This window comes from Eucyclogobius newberryi, unplaced genomic scaffold (genome assembly GCF_026437365.1).
Source record: "Eucyclogobius newberryi isolate DKJ021-1_F unplaced genomic scaffold, fEucNew1.0.hap1 SCAF_15, whole genome shotgun sequence".
Taxonomy (NCBI): domain Eukaryota; kingdom Metazoa; phylum Chordata; class Actinopteri; order Gobiiformes; family Gobiidae; genus Eucyclogobius; species Eucyclogobius newberryi.
In genome coordinates, this window is record NW_027315779.1 from 8,170,349 (window position 1) to 8,188,388 (window position 18,040).

Consider the following 18,040-nt stretch of genomic DNA (forward strand, 5'->3'; position numbering starts at 1 on the left):
CAATTGTATTGGTTGAATAGTTGCAAAAAAAAGTGGCAGGTGTTAAGTGTCCATGAGTCCAACGAGAAAGGGAAAGAGGGAGGTTCTGGTACGGATGGACCGTAGCCTCCTGCCTGAAGGGAGTGGCCTCCTGCCTGAGGGGAGTGGCTCAAATAGTCCGTGTCCAGGGTGAGAAGGGCAATGATGCCGTGTAGAACTGCACCATCATCTGCGCTGGCAGCTTGGCTTTCCTCAGCTGCCTCAGGAAGTACATCCTCTGCTGGTCTTTGATGAAGGAGCTGATGGTGAGCTCCCACTCGAGGTCCTGGGTGATGGTGGTGCCGAGGAAGCGGAGGGAGTCCACGTGGTGATGGAGGAGTCTGTTAGGGTGAAGGGGGGTTGTTACCGCGGCACCAGGACACCAACCGGTCCATCTCCTGTAGACAGACTCATCCCTGTCTGAGATGAGCCCGATGAGGGTGGTGTCGTCCGCAAACTTGATCAGTTTTACGGAGTCGTGGCTGGAGGTGCAGCAGTTTGTGTACAGGGAGAAGAGCAGAGGAGAAAGTACACAGCCCTGTAGAGCGCCTGTGCTAGTTGTCTGAGTGTCTGAGACATTCTTCCCCAGCTGCACGCACTGCCTCAGATCCGTCAGGAAGTCAGTGCTCCCCCTGCAGGTGGAGTCAGTGCTCCCCCTGCAGGTGGAGTCAGGCACGTTGAGCTGGGAGAGCTTGGCCTGGAGCAGAGCAGGAGGTGGTGTTGATGCAGAGCTGAAGTCCACAAACAGGATCCTGGCGTAGGTTCCCAGGGAGTCCAGATGCTGCAAGATGAGGTGGAGTGCCAGGTTGAAGGCGTCGTCCACAGCCCTGTTGGCTCTGTAGGCGAACTGCAGGGGGTCCAGCAGGAGGTCCAGCAGGGGGTCCAGCAGGGGGTCCAGCAGGGGGAGGTGAAGGACTTGAGGTGGGGAAGGACCACTACAGACATAAGCGCCACAGGTCTGTAGTCATTAGGTCCAGTGATCCGGGGCTTCTTGGGGACAGGGACGATGATGGACGTTATGAAGCAAGCTGGGCCCCTTATAGATGGGAAATTACTCTTACTTCATTCTTCATCTGTGTCCACCCATCGTCTCTGTATGAAACCTTTCTCTGACTTTGCATTGTACTGTTTTGTCTACATACATTTATTTTAAATGTTACAATGTGCTTGGTTTGTTCTCTCTCAAGTTGAGCTTTTGCAAAGTGTTTTGTACTTTCTTGTACCTGCCACTAGAGGGAGTGCTGTACTTTTTTGTCAGCATCACACATACAGTAGTAAACATAATCCTGCCAGAAACGCTCAATTGAATAATAATAATTATACAATTTTAAACACGTTTTTAATGTGTTTATTTTCTAAATATCTGTTTAGGAATTGAATACAGTTGTAGTTCTATAAGGTAATAAATGCATTCACTGCATACACACATTTAACCCAACTGAGCATTTACAAAAACACATAGTAGTACATTGTTCATATACTTCTGATAAATGTCATATCCCATCAATCTTTGAGAGATTTATTATTTTCCAGAGCTCTTTTCAAAGTGACATTCACAAGTACGAGCCTGTTCAGCCTAAGATGACAAATGGATTTAGGCGATCTGAAATGTCAAACTAAAGTAAATGGTATGTCTATATACTTATTTTGAATGTCAAAATGTACAAATACTGCTCCCTTTTGAGTGATGTGTCGAGCGTGTATTAACTCACTGTGTCATGTTTGATTTAATTCAATGGATGATGCAGAACAGGTTGGCCCCTCCCCCCCTCCCTCTGCTCTGTACATGTTGTAATCCATGGCTGTAATGGGCGTGTACCATTTCCCAGCCGCATAACTATGGATAACTTGGGAATAACATGGCTGGTCGGTTGTCAAGCACAAAGCAAGTCATTTCTTGTGAGTGACATGTGAGTGACGGGTGCTTTGACTTCTTTTCTGCCACTTCAATACAATTTTCAGTGTTTTTGAGCACCTTTTTTGCACAGTTTTTTGTCATGAATCTTCCTGCAATAGAGATGGCGAGTTATTAAAGGCAAAAAAAGAAAAAAGGCTGACTCCTGCATGCTCTTTTTCTGTTGGACACTGCTTCGTTCTTGACCCCGCCCCCTCGCGCACAAGAATCCTACACTTGATCTTGTTGTTCTATGTTGTAATCCTTTCTGCTTCCGTGGCTGCTTCCACACACCTGGACTGCAAAGGGATGTTGGAAGTTGCAGATCGATGAACACGCAGCTTCAAAGACCTAAGGGAGTCATTTTGATGCACTGACAAGCTTTTAAGCAAAGTGTTGCAGATGATTGAACTGCATATTTCTTCTTTTTAATCATTACATTTGAGGAAAGAAAGAAAGAAAGATAAGCCATTTTTGTGACAAATGGCTGTGGAAGGATCAGCTCGGCAAGCATCTTGACGTTTGATTGTTTTTGACCTTTCTCTGACCCGAGTCGAGATGTCTGCATTTCGAAGGAGCAGATTTGACAAGCGCTCGACTGGCTCCATCTATGAGGCGCTGCAGCTGGTGAGCTCTGGTCCTGTCGCTCTCTGTGTGCGAGTTTAGTGCGAGTGCGTCAGATCGAGACGTGTGGATGTGCATGGGCAGTGGTTACATCATAGGGACCAGGGATGCCAATATTTACTGCTTGTGGGTACAGTTTAGGCCAGGGGGGTCCAAACTATGGCCCGGGGGCTCAGAATCACTTTTGCTGACCCTCAGGCTTCATGCTAAATTGGTCCAAGTGGTACTTTTTGGTGTACCATAGGAAAAAAATATTTCTATTATACCCTAAATGACAAACATTTTGAAATAATTAAAAGTGTGGTGGCTCATCAACACTGCACCATTGGTTTGTGGTGTAGTATGTGGCCCCCAGCTTTGTATTTGTTTCATAATGCGGCCCTAAAGTTGGGACACCCCCAGTTTAGGCCCTTTTGGTGACTGGATAAATTGTGCCAAATGTCAGCAGAGGTGAGTGGTTCTGTGTATGTTTGGAGACCATAGTAGAGTGGAGTTCAATCATAAGGGTAATCATAATGTAGCCAATAATTCAGCTCAGTTCATAACCATCATTTCGATAGATGTTCATGTTACAGTTGTGGTATTATTCAGTCATCTTCAAACATTTTCAAGTACCAACAGTACAGAAAACCATGTTTAACCAGTTCTAAAAGTGAGTTCTAGTGTACAATAAGTGACTCTTTTCTTTGACATGAGATGATAAATACTTACATTTTCTTTTGATAATGACATTCATGTGTTTTTATAATATATTGCTCAGCCCAGTGCGAGTATTGGAACTGTTGTATGCAGTGCCAGCCGTTCTTGTGATATGGAGATTATTTTTTGTTGTTGGTTTGTTTCAACTACTGGTTTTGCTTTGTTTTCATGAAATTGACATGCAATTCAATTGCAATTATGCCACAAACATAACCTATCATCAATTTTACGCCACTTCATTTCACCAGAACTGTAATATTTGTTTATTCACAGGTCATTTATTTACCTATTTCAATTTCTGAAATGTATTATTATTGTCAGATTGGTGTTGTGCTGTTGTGGTTAAACCGGTTTAAATACAATGAAAATATTGTTTGTCATTGGTGCCGAGAAGTCGTGCATCAGCAGGAACTATCTCCCGACTTCTCAAGTTTCACCATCAACAAACAGTGTGTTCATATCATACTTTAAGGAACACTTTCACACCGTGGAAACATAAACGGTGGTGCTACGAGTGATTGGAACACGTTAGTTCTAGTTCAGCCACTGCCTAATATACAGTAAAGAGATTGCATTATGTATTTGCCTAATTGACATTTGATAAACCTGTAGTAGATGGACAAACAAACCTGGACATTATGACTTTATTTGAATTAACTTAGATGAAGGCATTCAGAAATCGTCACGTGGTTTTACAGAGCAACTTTGCAACTTCTAAATGTCTTTTTTTTGGTCTTGTTTACACTTTTTTTGGGAGGGAATTGTTCTTGTTCTTCTCTCTCAGTGTTCACATGTTTTGATCTGAACTCCACCGCTGGAACATGATTGATGCTCACTTTATAGAGTCAAAATTATAGTCACGAGGCCATATTTCGAGTCCTCATTAAATCACGCGTTCTGCTTCTAATACTGCAGGTCTGCTCTTGCTCGGTATTTTCTTGGAACTTTCTGCACTTAAGGTTTCAGGGTGCAGTTATTGAAAGAATGTGTGCTGTACTTTCCTGCTCACTTTATGCCCTCATACCAAATCCCTGAAGTCATGTTGTTCCCGTTAGTAACAGGCCAAGGTTTAAGGAGCGTGCGCACGTTTTGAAACACCCGCAATGGCCAGTAAATAAGTAAAGTCTTTTATTACGCAAATTCTTTACGCGTATTTAGCCAATGACTTTATACAATACAATATATTTTTAATTAGACACAATATGGGGGCATCTCTCGAGAATTTTCCCAAAAAATTATAATAATATCGAATATAGCTAAATTTTAAATGGCCTCTATAAAATACATTGATTCATCATACCTAGTACTAGCCAATGCATTTATTTAATCCTCAAGGGACATTATCTGTCTACGTTTTACCAGGTAGATCATTTGACAACACGTTCTCATTCATAATACCGACCTGTCTGAGAAGCAGCACATTAATCATGACAGAATCATTTAGTCATTATCAATTATTAAACAGTTGTCGTGAAAAGAAAAGTGCTGTGATTAAAAACATGTGCATTGATCTTATAAAAGGAACAAATTAACTTACATTTTAAAGTGTGCTATAGTTGTTTCCAGTCACCTGCTGCAGAATCAAAATGAGAAGCGGCCAAAAGATGTGCGGGCTTTAGAACAGAACAATTTACCACATAAAACATGAAAACATTGATATTATCTGCAAATTAAACACATGTATTTTGACAACGCAGTTACATCACGCGTGCTTTGTCCTCTCCAGAGCTCCGAGCAGGTGACTGGTTTCTGCCGCAGTCTCCACGACTTAAACACCCACGATGGTTCATCCGAGTCCTCCCCGACCTCCTCGCTGTCCCCGAGTCCCGTCTCCGCCGCCTCGCCCGCCGTTGGCACCGCGGCGCAGAAGCAGCTCACGCACGCAGACAAACTCCGCAAGGTCATCAACGAGCTGGTGGACACCGAGAAAACCTACGTCAAAGTCAGTCGATGCAACAGTTATTCCCATCGGTTCACGTAATCATTTGATAAACTCGTACTTACGACAAATGTTTGCGTTCCGGCCTGTTTAGGATCTCAGGTGCCTCATAGACTGGTACTTAAAACCTCTGCAGAAAGACAACATCCTGCCACAAGACGAGGTGCGAACAATCGTTTCAATAACACAATACCAATATTATGATGAGGATTACGATTCGGATCGGCTGAGGAAACAACAATGTGTGTCTGTTTTTGTGTAGCTGGACGTCCTGTTTGGAAACATCGTGGAAATGGCGGATTTTCAGGTGGAATTCCTTCGCACGTTGGAGGATGGGATCAGACTGGTGCCAGATTTGGACCGGCTGGAAAGAGTGGAGCAGTTTAAGGTTTGCCAGACATTTATTTTCATGGCTATTGGTCGTAGTTGTTAGTTATCACTCCTTACAATTAGTCACAAATAAACAGCGGACTTATGCAATACAATACGAGTACAAATGTATGTGTTACGTATGTGTTCTACAGAAGGTTCTCTTCTCTCTGGGAGGCTCTTTCTTGTTCTACGCCGATCGCTTCAAGATTTACAGTGCCTTCTGTGCCAGCCACACCAAAGTCCCAAAAGTCCTGGCCAAAGGTAGAACACACAACACACAAGCAGCATGATCTGTCCTGACATGACATGATGTGACATGACATGGTATGTAAAGTTAAAGGGCCAACACCTGATCTGTTTTTTGTGCTAAAGTAAAAATTGTTTTGCCCGATACAGTTATATTGTAAAAGCAGCTCTTCGGGTCAAAATGAGATGGCTGTGTGCTGTCTGAAGTGTAAAACGTTTTTATTGGTTTAGCTAGTTGTTGTTTTTTTTTGTTTTGTTTTTTATTTCTGGTCTCTTAAAGTTGTGAAAAGTGCTTATAAACTCATTGTGGTGAATAATTAGGACGCATGGCACATTTTTAAGACCGTAAAAAGCAACTACAGCAACTTTTAATGAAATGACGACAAAACAGTAATAATGGTCAAACATAGTATAGTAACACAGTCAATTTGTAATGATTATTTTTGTATTTTGTATTGTCATTTTCATGCAACAGAAGCCAAGATCAATGACAGTTGTGTAGGACAACGATCAGAATTGGCCAATAGTCCACATGCAAATCACTGTAAGATCATTATAAAACAAACTGAAAGAAGATCTTTTTTTTTTGTTCTCAGCCAAAACGGATCCAAACTTCAAGGCCTTCCTGACTGAGAGAAACCCCCGGCAGCAGCATTCGTCCACTCTGGAGTCATACCTGATCAAACCCATTCAGAGGGTCCTCAAGTACCCGCTGCTGCTGAGGGAGCTGTACTCACTGACCGACCCCGACAGTGAGGAGCACTATCATCTGGATGGTAAAATATCTCTTTGATTTGTTCATTTTTTTACTTCCCCTGCTGTGTGTAATATCCAACATTTGTCCTTTCTTTTTGTTCTCAGTTGCGATGAAAGCCATGAACAAAGTGGCAAGTCACATCAACGAGATGCAAAAGCTTCATGAGGAATACGGAGCGGTGTTCGATCAGCTCATCAGTGAACAGACGGCCAATAAAAAAGAGGTAAGAGCATAAGATTATACGTATTATCTTAAACCAACTTTTCATTAGAGTTAATATAATTTTGTTTACTCCAGGTGCCCGACCTCTCAATGGGAGATTTACTGCTCCACTCCACAGTGACCTGGATCAATGCTCCGTCTTCTTTGGTCAAGAGCAAAAAGGACCCAGAGTTGGCTGCTTTTGGTACGAGACCATTAACTGCATATGTCAACTTGAATTTTATTTCATGTTGAGCCCATGATTATCTACTTAATGGTTAAATTGTACATTGTGTATTTTTACGTGGTGATTTGTGAATAATACATTTTTTTGTTCAAACATTATACATGCACAAAGAAACTCCACAAACAACTTTAACATTATTCCTGTGACAAAGAGGGAATTGAATAGTATATAATAAATAATAGATATGTAACTAATATCAGGCCAAATGGAAATGTAGCAACATACAAATGAGTGTATTTACTCGTTAACCGCTGACATCTCATTACGTGGAAGCTGTGCACAGATTTTTTGCTGTGTCATTTCTGCTTATTTGAAAATACATATTGAGCAAATCATGTTGAAGAGAAGCTTGTGCGTGGCTGTGCACTTATGTAACTCTGACAATCCTGCCAGAGCAAAAGGATGTCAGACGGACAGATGAGAACTGTGATAATCTCACAATATAGAACATTAAACCTGTGCAGAGAACCAGGCCTGGAGAGAATATACCATTTCATTTGGCTTCCAGTTATGGCCCTGATTTCTGCTTAGTCCAAACACTATTCTGTTTAATCCAATCATGTTGTAATGTTTGTGCTGCATAATGAAAAAACACACTGCAACCAACCAACCAAACAACAAACAAACAAACAAACAAACAAACAAACAAACACAAAGCTAACAGGGCACAGTATTGTCCTTATTTATGATGTATTGCCCTGATTAACCACCATTTATCAATGTTTTTATTTTTTTGTGCCATTTCATCACGTAGACTGTGCAGTGCTGTCCAAATATAATTTTAACTAATTATTAACAAAACTTACTTAGCAATATATTTTACAATTCAATGTGTTTACTTTTAGTTTTCAAGACAGCCGTTGTATTTGTGTGCAAGGATTCCTCCAAGCACAGGAAGAAAATTGTAAGTACATAGTCTATTACTTTATTATTACAGGAGCTACTCTCACTGAGCACGCACCAGTGTTTTATCATTGTACAGCGCCCCCTACTGTCGTGTTGATGAACCTCCTCCTTCACTTTCAGGTGACGTCACACAGAGTGTCCGTCAGTGAGGACAAAGATCCTTTCCGATTCCGTCACATGATCTCAACTGACACTTTGCAAGTTCGTGTACCTGCAAGTAAGAGTTTGAGTACACAAGCACATCTGGATATGGATGGAACAATATCTGAAACAATCATACTCACACCTGATCATTCTTTTACAGTAGTTTATTTTATTGTGTGGCATCTGGCGCCTCTAATGCATGAAGCGTTGTAGCTATAGTTTCTCATACCTAGTGGCTTTCTGCCTCGTAACACTTAGTCATCCTCCCTTCTGAAACACTTAGTCATTCTCCCTTCTGAGCTTCTCGTCCAAACATAAATACTTGTGTTAATGTAGATCATATTTCTCTTCTCTGTCAGACTCCGAGAGCACAGCCATGTGTGAAGTTGTCCATACCAGGTCTGAATCTGAAGGAAGACCAGAGACGACCTTTCAACTCTGCTGCCGGTACGCTGAAGATAGTTTATGCTCCTGTCACGACCACGAGAGAGGCCTTGGTTATTTGTTTGTTTGGAGTGTTTGTGCAGATGCATGGTCAGGGTGTGTAGGAGTATTGTGTTATATATAGTATTGTATGATGCAGATGCATGGTCAGGGTGTGTAGGAGTATTGTATTATATATAGTATTGTATGATGCAGATGCATGGTCAGGGTGTGTAGGAGTATTGTATTATATATAGTATTGTATGATGCAGATGCATGGTCAGGGTGTGTAGGAGTATTGTGTTATATATAGTATTGTATGATGCAGATGCATGGTCAGGGTGTGTAGGAGTATTGTATTATATATAGTATTGTATGATGCAGATGCATGGTCAGGGTGTGTAGGAGTATTGTATTATATATAGTATTGTATGATGCAGATGCATGGTCAGGGTGTGTAGGAGTATTGTATTATATATAGTATTCTATGATGCAGATGCATGGTCAGGGTGTGTAGGAGTATTGTGTTATATATAGTATTGTATGATGCAGATGCATGGTCAGGGTGTGTAGGAGTATTGTATTATATATAGTATTGTATGATGCAGATGCATGGTCAGGGTGTGTAGGAGTATTGTGTTATATATAGTATTGTATGATGCAGATGCATGGTCAGGGTGTGTAGGAGTATTGTATTATATATAGTATTGTATGATTCAGATGCATGGTCAGGGTGTGTAGGAGTATTGTGTTATATATAGTATTGTATGATGCAGATGCATGGTCAGGGTGTGTAGGAGTATTGTATTATATATAGTATTGTATGATGCAGATGCATGGTCAGGGTGTGTAGGAGTATTGTATTATATATAGTATTGTATGATGCAGATGCATGGTCAGGGTGTGTAGGAGTATTGTGTTATATATAGTATTGTATGATGCAGATGCATGGTCAGGGTGTGTAGGAGTATTGTATTATATATAGTATTGTATGATGCAGATGCATGGTCAGGGTGTGTAGGAGTATTGTATTATATATAGTATTGTATGATGCAGATGCATGGTCAGGGTGTGTAGGAGTATTGTATTATATATAGTATTCTATGATGCAGATGCATGGTCAGGGTGTGTAGGAGTATTGTGTTATATATAGTATTGTATGATGCAGATGCATGGTCAGGGTGTGTAGGAGTATTGTATTATATATAGTATTGTATGATGCAGATGCATGGTCAGGGTGTGTAGGAGTATTGTATTATATATAGTATTGTATGATGCAGATGCATGGTCAGGGTGTGTAGGAGTATTGTGTTATATATAGTATTGTATGATGCAGATGCATGGTCAGGGTGTGTAGGAGTATTGTATTATATATAGTATTGTATGATGCAGATGCATGGTCAGGGTGTGTAGGAGTATTGTATTATATATAGTATTGTATGATGCAGATGCATGGTCAGGGTGTGTAGGAGTATTGTGTTATATATAGTATTGTATGATGCAGATGCATGGTCAGGGTGTGTAGGAGTATTGTATTATATATAGTATTGTATGATGCAGATGCATGGTCAGGGTGTGTAGGACTATTGTATTATATATAGTATTGTATGATGCAGATGCATGGTCAGGGTGTGTAGGAGTATTGTATTATATATAGTATTCTATGATGCAGATGCATGGTCAGGGTGTGTAGGAGTATTGTATTATATATAGTATTGTATGATGCAGATGCATGGTCAGGGTGTGTAGGAGTATTGTATTATATATAGTATTGTATGATTCAGATGCATGGTCAGGATGTGTAGGAGTATTGTATTATATATAGTATTGTATGATGCAGATGCATGGTCAGGGTGTGTAGGAGTATTGTGTTATATATAGTATTGTATGATGCAGATGCATGGTCAGGGTGTGTAGGAGTATTGTATTATATATAGTATTGTATGATGCAGATGCATGGTCAGGGTGTGTAGGAGTATTGTGTTATATATAGTATTGTATGATGCAGATGCATGGTCAGGGTGTGTAGGAGTATTGTGTTATATATAGTATTGTATGATGCAGATGCATGGTCAGGGTGTGTAGGAGTATTGTGTTATATATAGTATTGTATGATGCAGATGCATGGTCAGGGTGTGTAGGAGTATTGTGTTATATATATATATATAGTATTGTATGATGCAGATGCATGGTCAGGGTGTGTAGGAGTATTGTATTATATATAGTATTGTATGATGCAGATGCATGGTCAGGGTGTGTAGGAGTATTGTGTTATATATAGTATTGTATGATGCAGATGCATGGTCAGGGTGTGTAGGAGTATTGTATTATATATAGTATTGTATGATGCAGATGCATGGTCAGGGTGTGTAGGAGTATTGTATTATATATAGTATTGTATGATGCAGATGCATGGTCAGGGTGTGTAGGAGTATTGTGTTATATATAGTATTGTATGATGCAGATGCATGGTCAGGGTGTGTAGGACTATTGTATTATATATAGTATTGTATGATGCAGATGCATGGTCAGGGTGTGTAGGAGTATTGTATTATATATAGTATTGTATGATGCAGATGCATGGTCAGGGTGTGTAGGAGTATTGTGTTATATATAGTACTGTATGATGCAGATGCATGGTCAGGGTGTGTAGGAGTATTGTGTTATATATATATAGTATTGTATGATGCAGATGCATGGTCAGGGTGTGTAGGAGTATTGTATTATATATAGTATTGTATGATGCAGATGCATGGTCAGGGTGTGTAGGAGTATTGTATTATATATAGTATTGTATGATGCAGATGCATGGTCAGGGTGTGTAGGAGTATTGTGTTACATATAGTATTGTATGATGCAGATGCATGGTCAGGGTGTGTAGGAGTATTGTATTATATATAGTATTGTATGATGCAGATGCATGGTCAGGGTGTGTAGGAGTATTGTATTATATATAGTATTGTATGATGCAGATGCATGGTCAGGGTGTGTAGGAGTATTGTATTATATATAGTATTGTATGATGCAGATGCATGGTCAGGGTGTGTAAGAGTATTGTATTATATATAGTATTGTATGATGCAGATGCATGGTCAGGGTGTGTAGGAGTATTGTATTATATATAGTATTGTATGATGCAGATGCATGGTCAGGGCGTGTAGGAGTATTGTGTTATATATAGTATTGTATGATGCAGATGCATGGTCAGGGTGTGTAGGAGTATTGTGTTATATATAGTATTGTATGATGCAGATGCATGGTCAGGGCGTGTAGGAGTATTGTATTATATATAGTATTGTATGATGCAGATGCATGGTCAGGGTGTGTAGGAGTATTGTGTTATATATAGTATTGTATGATGCAGATGCATGGTCAGGGTGTGTAGGAGTATTGTATTATATATAGTATTGTATGATGCAGATGCATGGTCAGGGCGTGTAGGAGTATTGTGTTATATATAGTATTGTATGATGCAGATGCATGGTCAGGGTGTGTAGGAGTATTGTATTATATATAGTATTGTATGATGCAGATGCATGGTCAGGGTGTGTAGGAGTATTGTGTTATATATAGTATTGTATGATGCAGATGCATGGTCAGGGTGTGTAGGAGTATTGTATTATATATAGTATTGTATGATGCAGATGCATGGTCAGGGTGTGTAGGAGTATTGTATTATATATAGTATTGTATGATGCAGATGCATGGTCAGGGTGTGTAGGAGTATTGTGTTATATATAGTATTGTATGATGCAGATGCATGGTCAGGGTGTGTAGGAGTATTGTGTTATATATAGTATTGTATGATGCAGATGCATGGTCAGGGTGTGTAGGAGTATTGTATTATATATAGTATTGTATGATGCAGATGCATGGTCAGGGCGTGTAGGAGTATTGTGTTATATATAGTATTGTATGATGCAGATGCATGGTCAGGGCGTGTAGGAGTATTGTATTATATATAGTATTATATGATGCAGATGCATGGTCAGGGTGTGTAGGAGTATTGTGTTATATATAGTATTGTATGATGCAGATGCATGGTCAGGGTGTGTAGGAGTATTGTGTTATATATAGTATTGTATGATGACGTGTAGTGGACAATACAAGAAAAATAAATGAAGACTTTAAGCACAAGTTTTAAAGGCGCCAGGCACAAAAGTCGGGGTCATGACGCTCCCCTGAAGGTTTTATGAGAAAAATCCACTTCATAAAGTTAAGCACCATTTTTGTGTGAGCGTGTGGGCCCAGGATTTTGCAGCTTTTTTTTTATCAACATTAACTTCATCCTCTCAAAGAACCAGCAATCTTTTTTTTGTTTGACTTTTACAATGTGCTCTCGTCCCTCCAGCAGATCCCCGGAGAGTAAAAAGGACTTCCTGAAAGCGGTGCACTCCATATTAAGAGAGAAACAACGACGACAGCTTCTGAAAACAGAGTCTCTGCCTCTGAACCAACAGTACGTCCCTTTTGGGGGTAAACGCCTGTGTTTCCTCAAAGGAGCTCGGCCTTCCATGCACAGAGCGGGTAAAATAATCACTTTGCAAACCACGTTGTACAAGTTTGGCTTAAAAAATAGATAAGTGAACAAATAAGGACATGAGAGCAGTTGACTGTAGCTGATATTATCATAGGAAAATACATAAGGACTAACCATAAACTAAACCAGAACTAATTGAATCACTTTCAACTGCGAGTGGGCGATATTGACAAAAATGTAAACCTCTATCTTTTAGTAGTAGAGTATCTCATTAACAATAGCCATATTATGTCCAATAGAAATGTGTCTTCAGGTGCATGATTTGAGGTTTAATTAAGGTTTTATTATCGTTTGTTCACATTTTACACACAAAAGTACAGAAATATCCTTTTTATTTAAAAAAAAAACAGACGAGGCAGGACCAGAAACACATTGACATATAGTTTTAAGATAAATAAGATGAATAAGACATCCTAAGAGACAAAAAAAGTGATTGCACACAAGGTCCAAAATCAAAATAAGAATCCAATTTGGTCCAGGTTTTCACTGTATTATGTAAATGTAAATATATTGCCCATCTCTACTTCCAAATATTACACAAAAGGCCTGCGTTCTACCAATGCTTGAGTTTAAAGAACAACTGACCACTTGACTTAAAAAACTGTACAGGGTGTAAAAATGTCTTCTAATCTCTGTAAATGTCATTTTCCAGCCTCTGCTCCATCTCGAACTCTCGGCCGCAGAAAACTGGTGAGAAACCGCTTCACTATTGACACGGACCTCATCTTCCACGGCAACAACAACGGCCAAGCTCCGGATCCGTCAGACCCGTCCCACTACCCTGCTCCCTGCTCCACGCCGTCCCAGCATGCACTTCACCAGCCCCACAAACCTCAGGGGGAGGACACGGACCGGTGGGTGGAGGAACAGTTTAACCTGGGGTCCTACGAAGAGCGAGGGGAAGCTACCGTCGCGCAAGTCAAAGAAACGGACATTTTGAGCGACGGCGACGAGTACTGCAACTCTGTGAGGGCGGCGTCCGCAGATGCCACGGATTTAGGGGCAAAAATGGCTGAAGTTGACATCAAAACAGAAAGACGCTGCGGTGAAGCTGGACACATGCACTCGGTGAGCTCTTTGTCCCATTCTCCGTCGCCTGCGCTGAAGGTTGCTCCGTTAAAGCAGTGCGCGGTGGAGGGGGCGGCCAATATGGAGCGCAAGATCATCTGGGTGAGGCGAGATGACCGCTGCAACGGCGACGTCTTCTAACGCGTAAAAGACCAGCATTGACCATCGATTCACTTAGGGGTTCGAGAATAAAAAAAACAAGCTTTAAATTAAAACTGGAGGAAGACGAGTGTAATGCGTTCCCACTGACTTGTGTCCCTGATGAAGCCAAATGCACAGGGAATTTTAGCTTTTGTTTTGTCTGGAGCAGTTTGGAAACACAAGTGATTTAGACTTATTATCTCACACTATCTATGCTTGTATGTGAACAGCCGCACTACATGTTTACGTCGATACAAAGTGCACGCACAGACGCAAACGCACCTCAGCGTAGGCGGCTAATGCATAAACACTGAGGATTTCTGGCCAAAAGATGTATATTTTTCCACACAAAATGTTGGCTGTTATTTTTCTGACATGGAAACAGTTTGTATTGGAACATTCAAGGGCTGTGTTACTGACTTTCTCATCAGGGGCCCCTGGCTCAGCACCACTCAGCAGCAGATGGTGAAATCCAACTAGCTTTACTGTGCGTTAATTGTGTTAAATTAATATTGACTGCACATTGCGCTGTGTGGACAGGAGGACAATGGTGTGCCATTAACCTTGTGTACAAAATGTTTTCAGTTCACGTTGTCTCCTCGAATACCTTTTTAATAATATAGTTTGGACAATATATAGTCTAGCTATTTAATATACGCCTTTTTACTGTATTTTTACACTAATGATGAGATTCCCAGTGTTAAAATAACTGTCTGTAAACTGTAAATGGTGCCATATGTCTTAAAGCAACACTTTGTAACATTTTCTTTAACTGAAACCTTGGGCTACATTGATTATAGCCACTATTACATTGTGATTATGATAATACATCAGTCTAATAAGCTACAGCGCTTCTATGGGCATGGCCTTTGTATTATATTTATTCATTCACATAAAAAAAAAAAAAAACTGTTAATCATGAATTCTTGTTGTAGCCACAACTGTCTTGGGACAAACTAACAAACGTGGCTGCCATTGTTATTCTATTGCCTGTTCAATGACCATCGAATGTGTTTTACCCAAGGACACAATCAATTGAACTGGGGATACTGTTCTGATGAGGAGACTATAAAACATAATTGTAATCGTTATCTGGGCTATAAACTCCAAAAATAAGTTTTGAAATGACAAAGTTGGTGGCAGCTTGTCTGGTCAGCCAAAAATGATGATCATCTTCTATTCCATACGGAGAAAATATCTTTTGATGACTTTCTTTGTGTGAAATACATGGGTTTATCAGTCTTAAGATGGCAGCAGCATTATTACATCAACATTTCAAAAAAGAATGAGCTATTTCTGATTTTACACATTAATATTTCGCTAACTAGAATCCTTCAGTCACCATGTTTCAACCATTATTCGGTTAATACAGTCTCACAATAAAAATAATGGTTTAACTAGTCGACTAATCAAACAATCGCAGACTGGTCGACTCTACTGCAAAACCTCCTGTGATGGCGCCTAATTATTATGACATTTACTTTCTTTACTTTGTGAACTTAATAACATCTTGGACATTTAGTTACTGAAAGTCCCATAGTGTTGCTTTATGACCATTGAGTTTGTGTCACATGAATGTCTAGTATCCATTTTGTGTTAAGGAAATCCTCTCATTGTTGTGTAGTTGTGTTGTCTTTATTCTGAACGCCGTTACGATTACCCATCACGATCCTGTTTTACTTGAATTTTCTTTGTTGTTTAGGGAACATTTGACCGGAGCCATGCTAGTGACTATTGTAGTTGAAAAATGAAATCATGCAGTTTACCCACAGCCCTTAAACCTTAGCATCAGACCCACGTCACAACTTATTCAGGAATGCCAAACAATACCTGTAACGTAATTCCCCCTTGTGTCCACCAGGCTGCGCTGTTTCACTGTACGTCACCACGTTAGCACAGCCTTGCACCTTAATGGATGTAATCAGCAGCACTTATAAACAGTATAAACAGGGGACTGTGTGTGCATGACTTTAGCTTCCTGGCTCATGACCCAGACTGTGAGGTACAATCTCCTTTGAGGCAATATCCTGTGAGACATTTGACCTTTTGTACTTTGCAATGAAAAGGAAAAAAAAAGAAACTGTTCGTACAACCGCTGTGGAGTGTCATTTTTACGTCAACGAAATAAATTTTATAAATTGACCTATGGCCTGCTTTTTGATGCCCACTCACACAACAGTTATGCCATTGTTTACAGCTTCAAGTGATGTATATTTGTATTTGTCTGTGTTTAAACATTTGCTTGTCTCTTCTTGGTATTCATGGAAGGCCAGTTGATTGTTTTGGTGAAAAAATGTAAAGTTGGATGTTCATTTTTTTGAGTTAATTCATCTGTTCTGTAATGCACTTTGTCAGGTTTAGCTTTGAGCGCGTCGAGTCCTGTTGTTTCTTTCATTTACCGTGATGAACCAAACACCACTGCTGACACCCAAATGTCAAACTAAATGAAGATGCCATTTCTCTTTCAATGACTTGGTGGAGGTGTTTCTGTCAATCGATTGCATTCCGGGTGATCTTTTAAAACATGCTCCACGGACATTTCCACATCCTCTCGTTATTACTTCCATCTTTCCAAGACCTGGATTTGAGAGGACCTCGGTGCCAGCGGTGGGGGATAATCTGGCATCTGCTGAAACCTGAAGATTATATTCCCGGCTCTCATCTGGACCGGTGCTGCCGCTCCATCTGTCCGTTATCCAGGCGCAAACAGCGGCAAGAACAGCGCGCGGAGGCTCAGACTTTCAGTGTAAAAGAGACTCCCAGAGCCAGAGAGGGTCAGAGGTGGCACATATCATCACATATCATATCATCTTCTCCATTTCCACCACCCTAGAAGATGCCGGAGCAGATTGTCTACGTTAGTGTTGTACAGGACTTTTTTATTCCAGTAAAGTGCACCATAGACCAATTAAGAGAGTTCCATTCCTGACTGGCTGTTTACTGCATGTCCCCCTTCTCTCTCATCCCCCATTTCACACTACTTTCTTGTCAATGAATCCTATGGGCACAAAATCTTTAGAGAAAATCTGAATAGCATTTTAATTGGTATCAGAGCGGCACTTTAAAGAAACATAAACTTGTCTGTGAGAGGGAAGTAGAATCTGGAGTTGGCTTTTAGAAAACGGCACCGAATACGGGAAACTTGAGCGGTTCTTTGAATATTAATGTTTAAGCCAATGCTGTGGTAGGAAGTAAGACCCAGTGGCGGAAAGTAAAGTACTAAAGTACTGTACTTTTAGGCACAGTATGTGTCTTAAAATAAAGAAAAAAAGACAAAATCATGTTTTTGTTTGTTTGTTTGTTTGTTTGTTTGTTTGTTTGTTTGTTTGTTTGTTTGTATGTATGTATGTATGTATGTATGTATGCATGCATGTATGTATGTATGTATGTATATATGTATGTATCTATTTGGATGGTTTTATTGCACTAAAATACATTATTAAACCACTAACACAACATTGACTTACTTGTTCTGGAGGAGCCTCCACCTGCTTTTTCCATGAAATGTTGTTCATTTAACATTAATATCATAGTATTTTATAAAACGTCTGTCTATCTACATGGACTTCAACGCCATGGATTTAATGCACTTTCTACCGCTAGAAAGTTAGCTATGCATATTGTGCCTCTCAGTATTGTTTGTTTTATCTGTGCTTTAATTAAATAACTATTACAGTGGATACTTTTTACTTCACTACATTTGAGCACAGGTAGGCTATATGTACTTCATACAAATGTTGAACTGAAAAGAAGAAAGCACTTGTTTTAAGGGTAGTTTTAGAACATTTGTAAAGGATTTGTATTCAATCCCCAAAATTTGA

General features: G+C 40.1%; 1 protein-coding gene across 1 annotated transcript in view; it reads left to right on the plus strand.

Moving 5' to 3' along the window:
- tiam1a (TIAM Rac1 associated GEF 1a) overlaps positions 1-16,361 on the plus strand; it is a 73,393-nt gene extending 57,032 nt beyond the window's left edge. Inside the window, exons 18-29 of the mRNA XM_072445950.1 lie at positions 4,962-5,177; positions 5,269-5,337; positions 5,437-5,562; positions 5,699-5,807; positions 6,389-6,568; positions 6,654-6,772; positions 6,847-6,955; positions 7,843-7,901; positions 8,024-8,120; positions 8,407-8,494; positions 12,822-12,997; positions 13,663-16,361. Coding sequence (XP_072302051.1) covers positions 4,962-5,177; positions 5,269-5,337; positions 5,437-5,562; positions 5,699-5,807; positions 6,389-6,568; positions 6,654-6,772; positions 6,847-6,955; positions 7,843-7,901; positions 8,024-8,120; positions 8,407-8,494; positions 12,822-12,997; positions 13,663-14,219 — 1,905 coding nt within the window. The 3' untranslated portion in view covers positions 14,220-16,361. The remainder of the gene's footprint in view (positions 1-4,961; positions 5,178-5,268; positions 5,338-5,436; positions 5,563-5,698; positions 5,808-6,388; positions 6,569-6,653; positions 6,773-6,846; positions 6,956-7,842; positions 7,902-8,023; positions 8,121-8,406; positions 8,495-12,821; positions 12,998-13,662) is intronic.
- Positions 16,362-18,040: the final 1,679 nt, after the last annotated feature.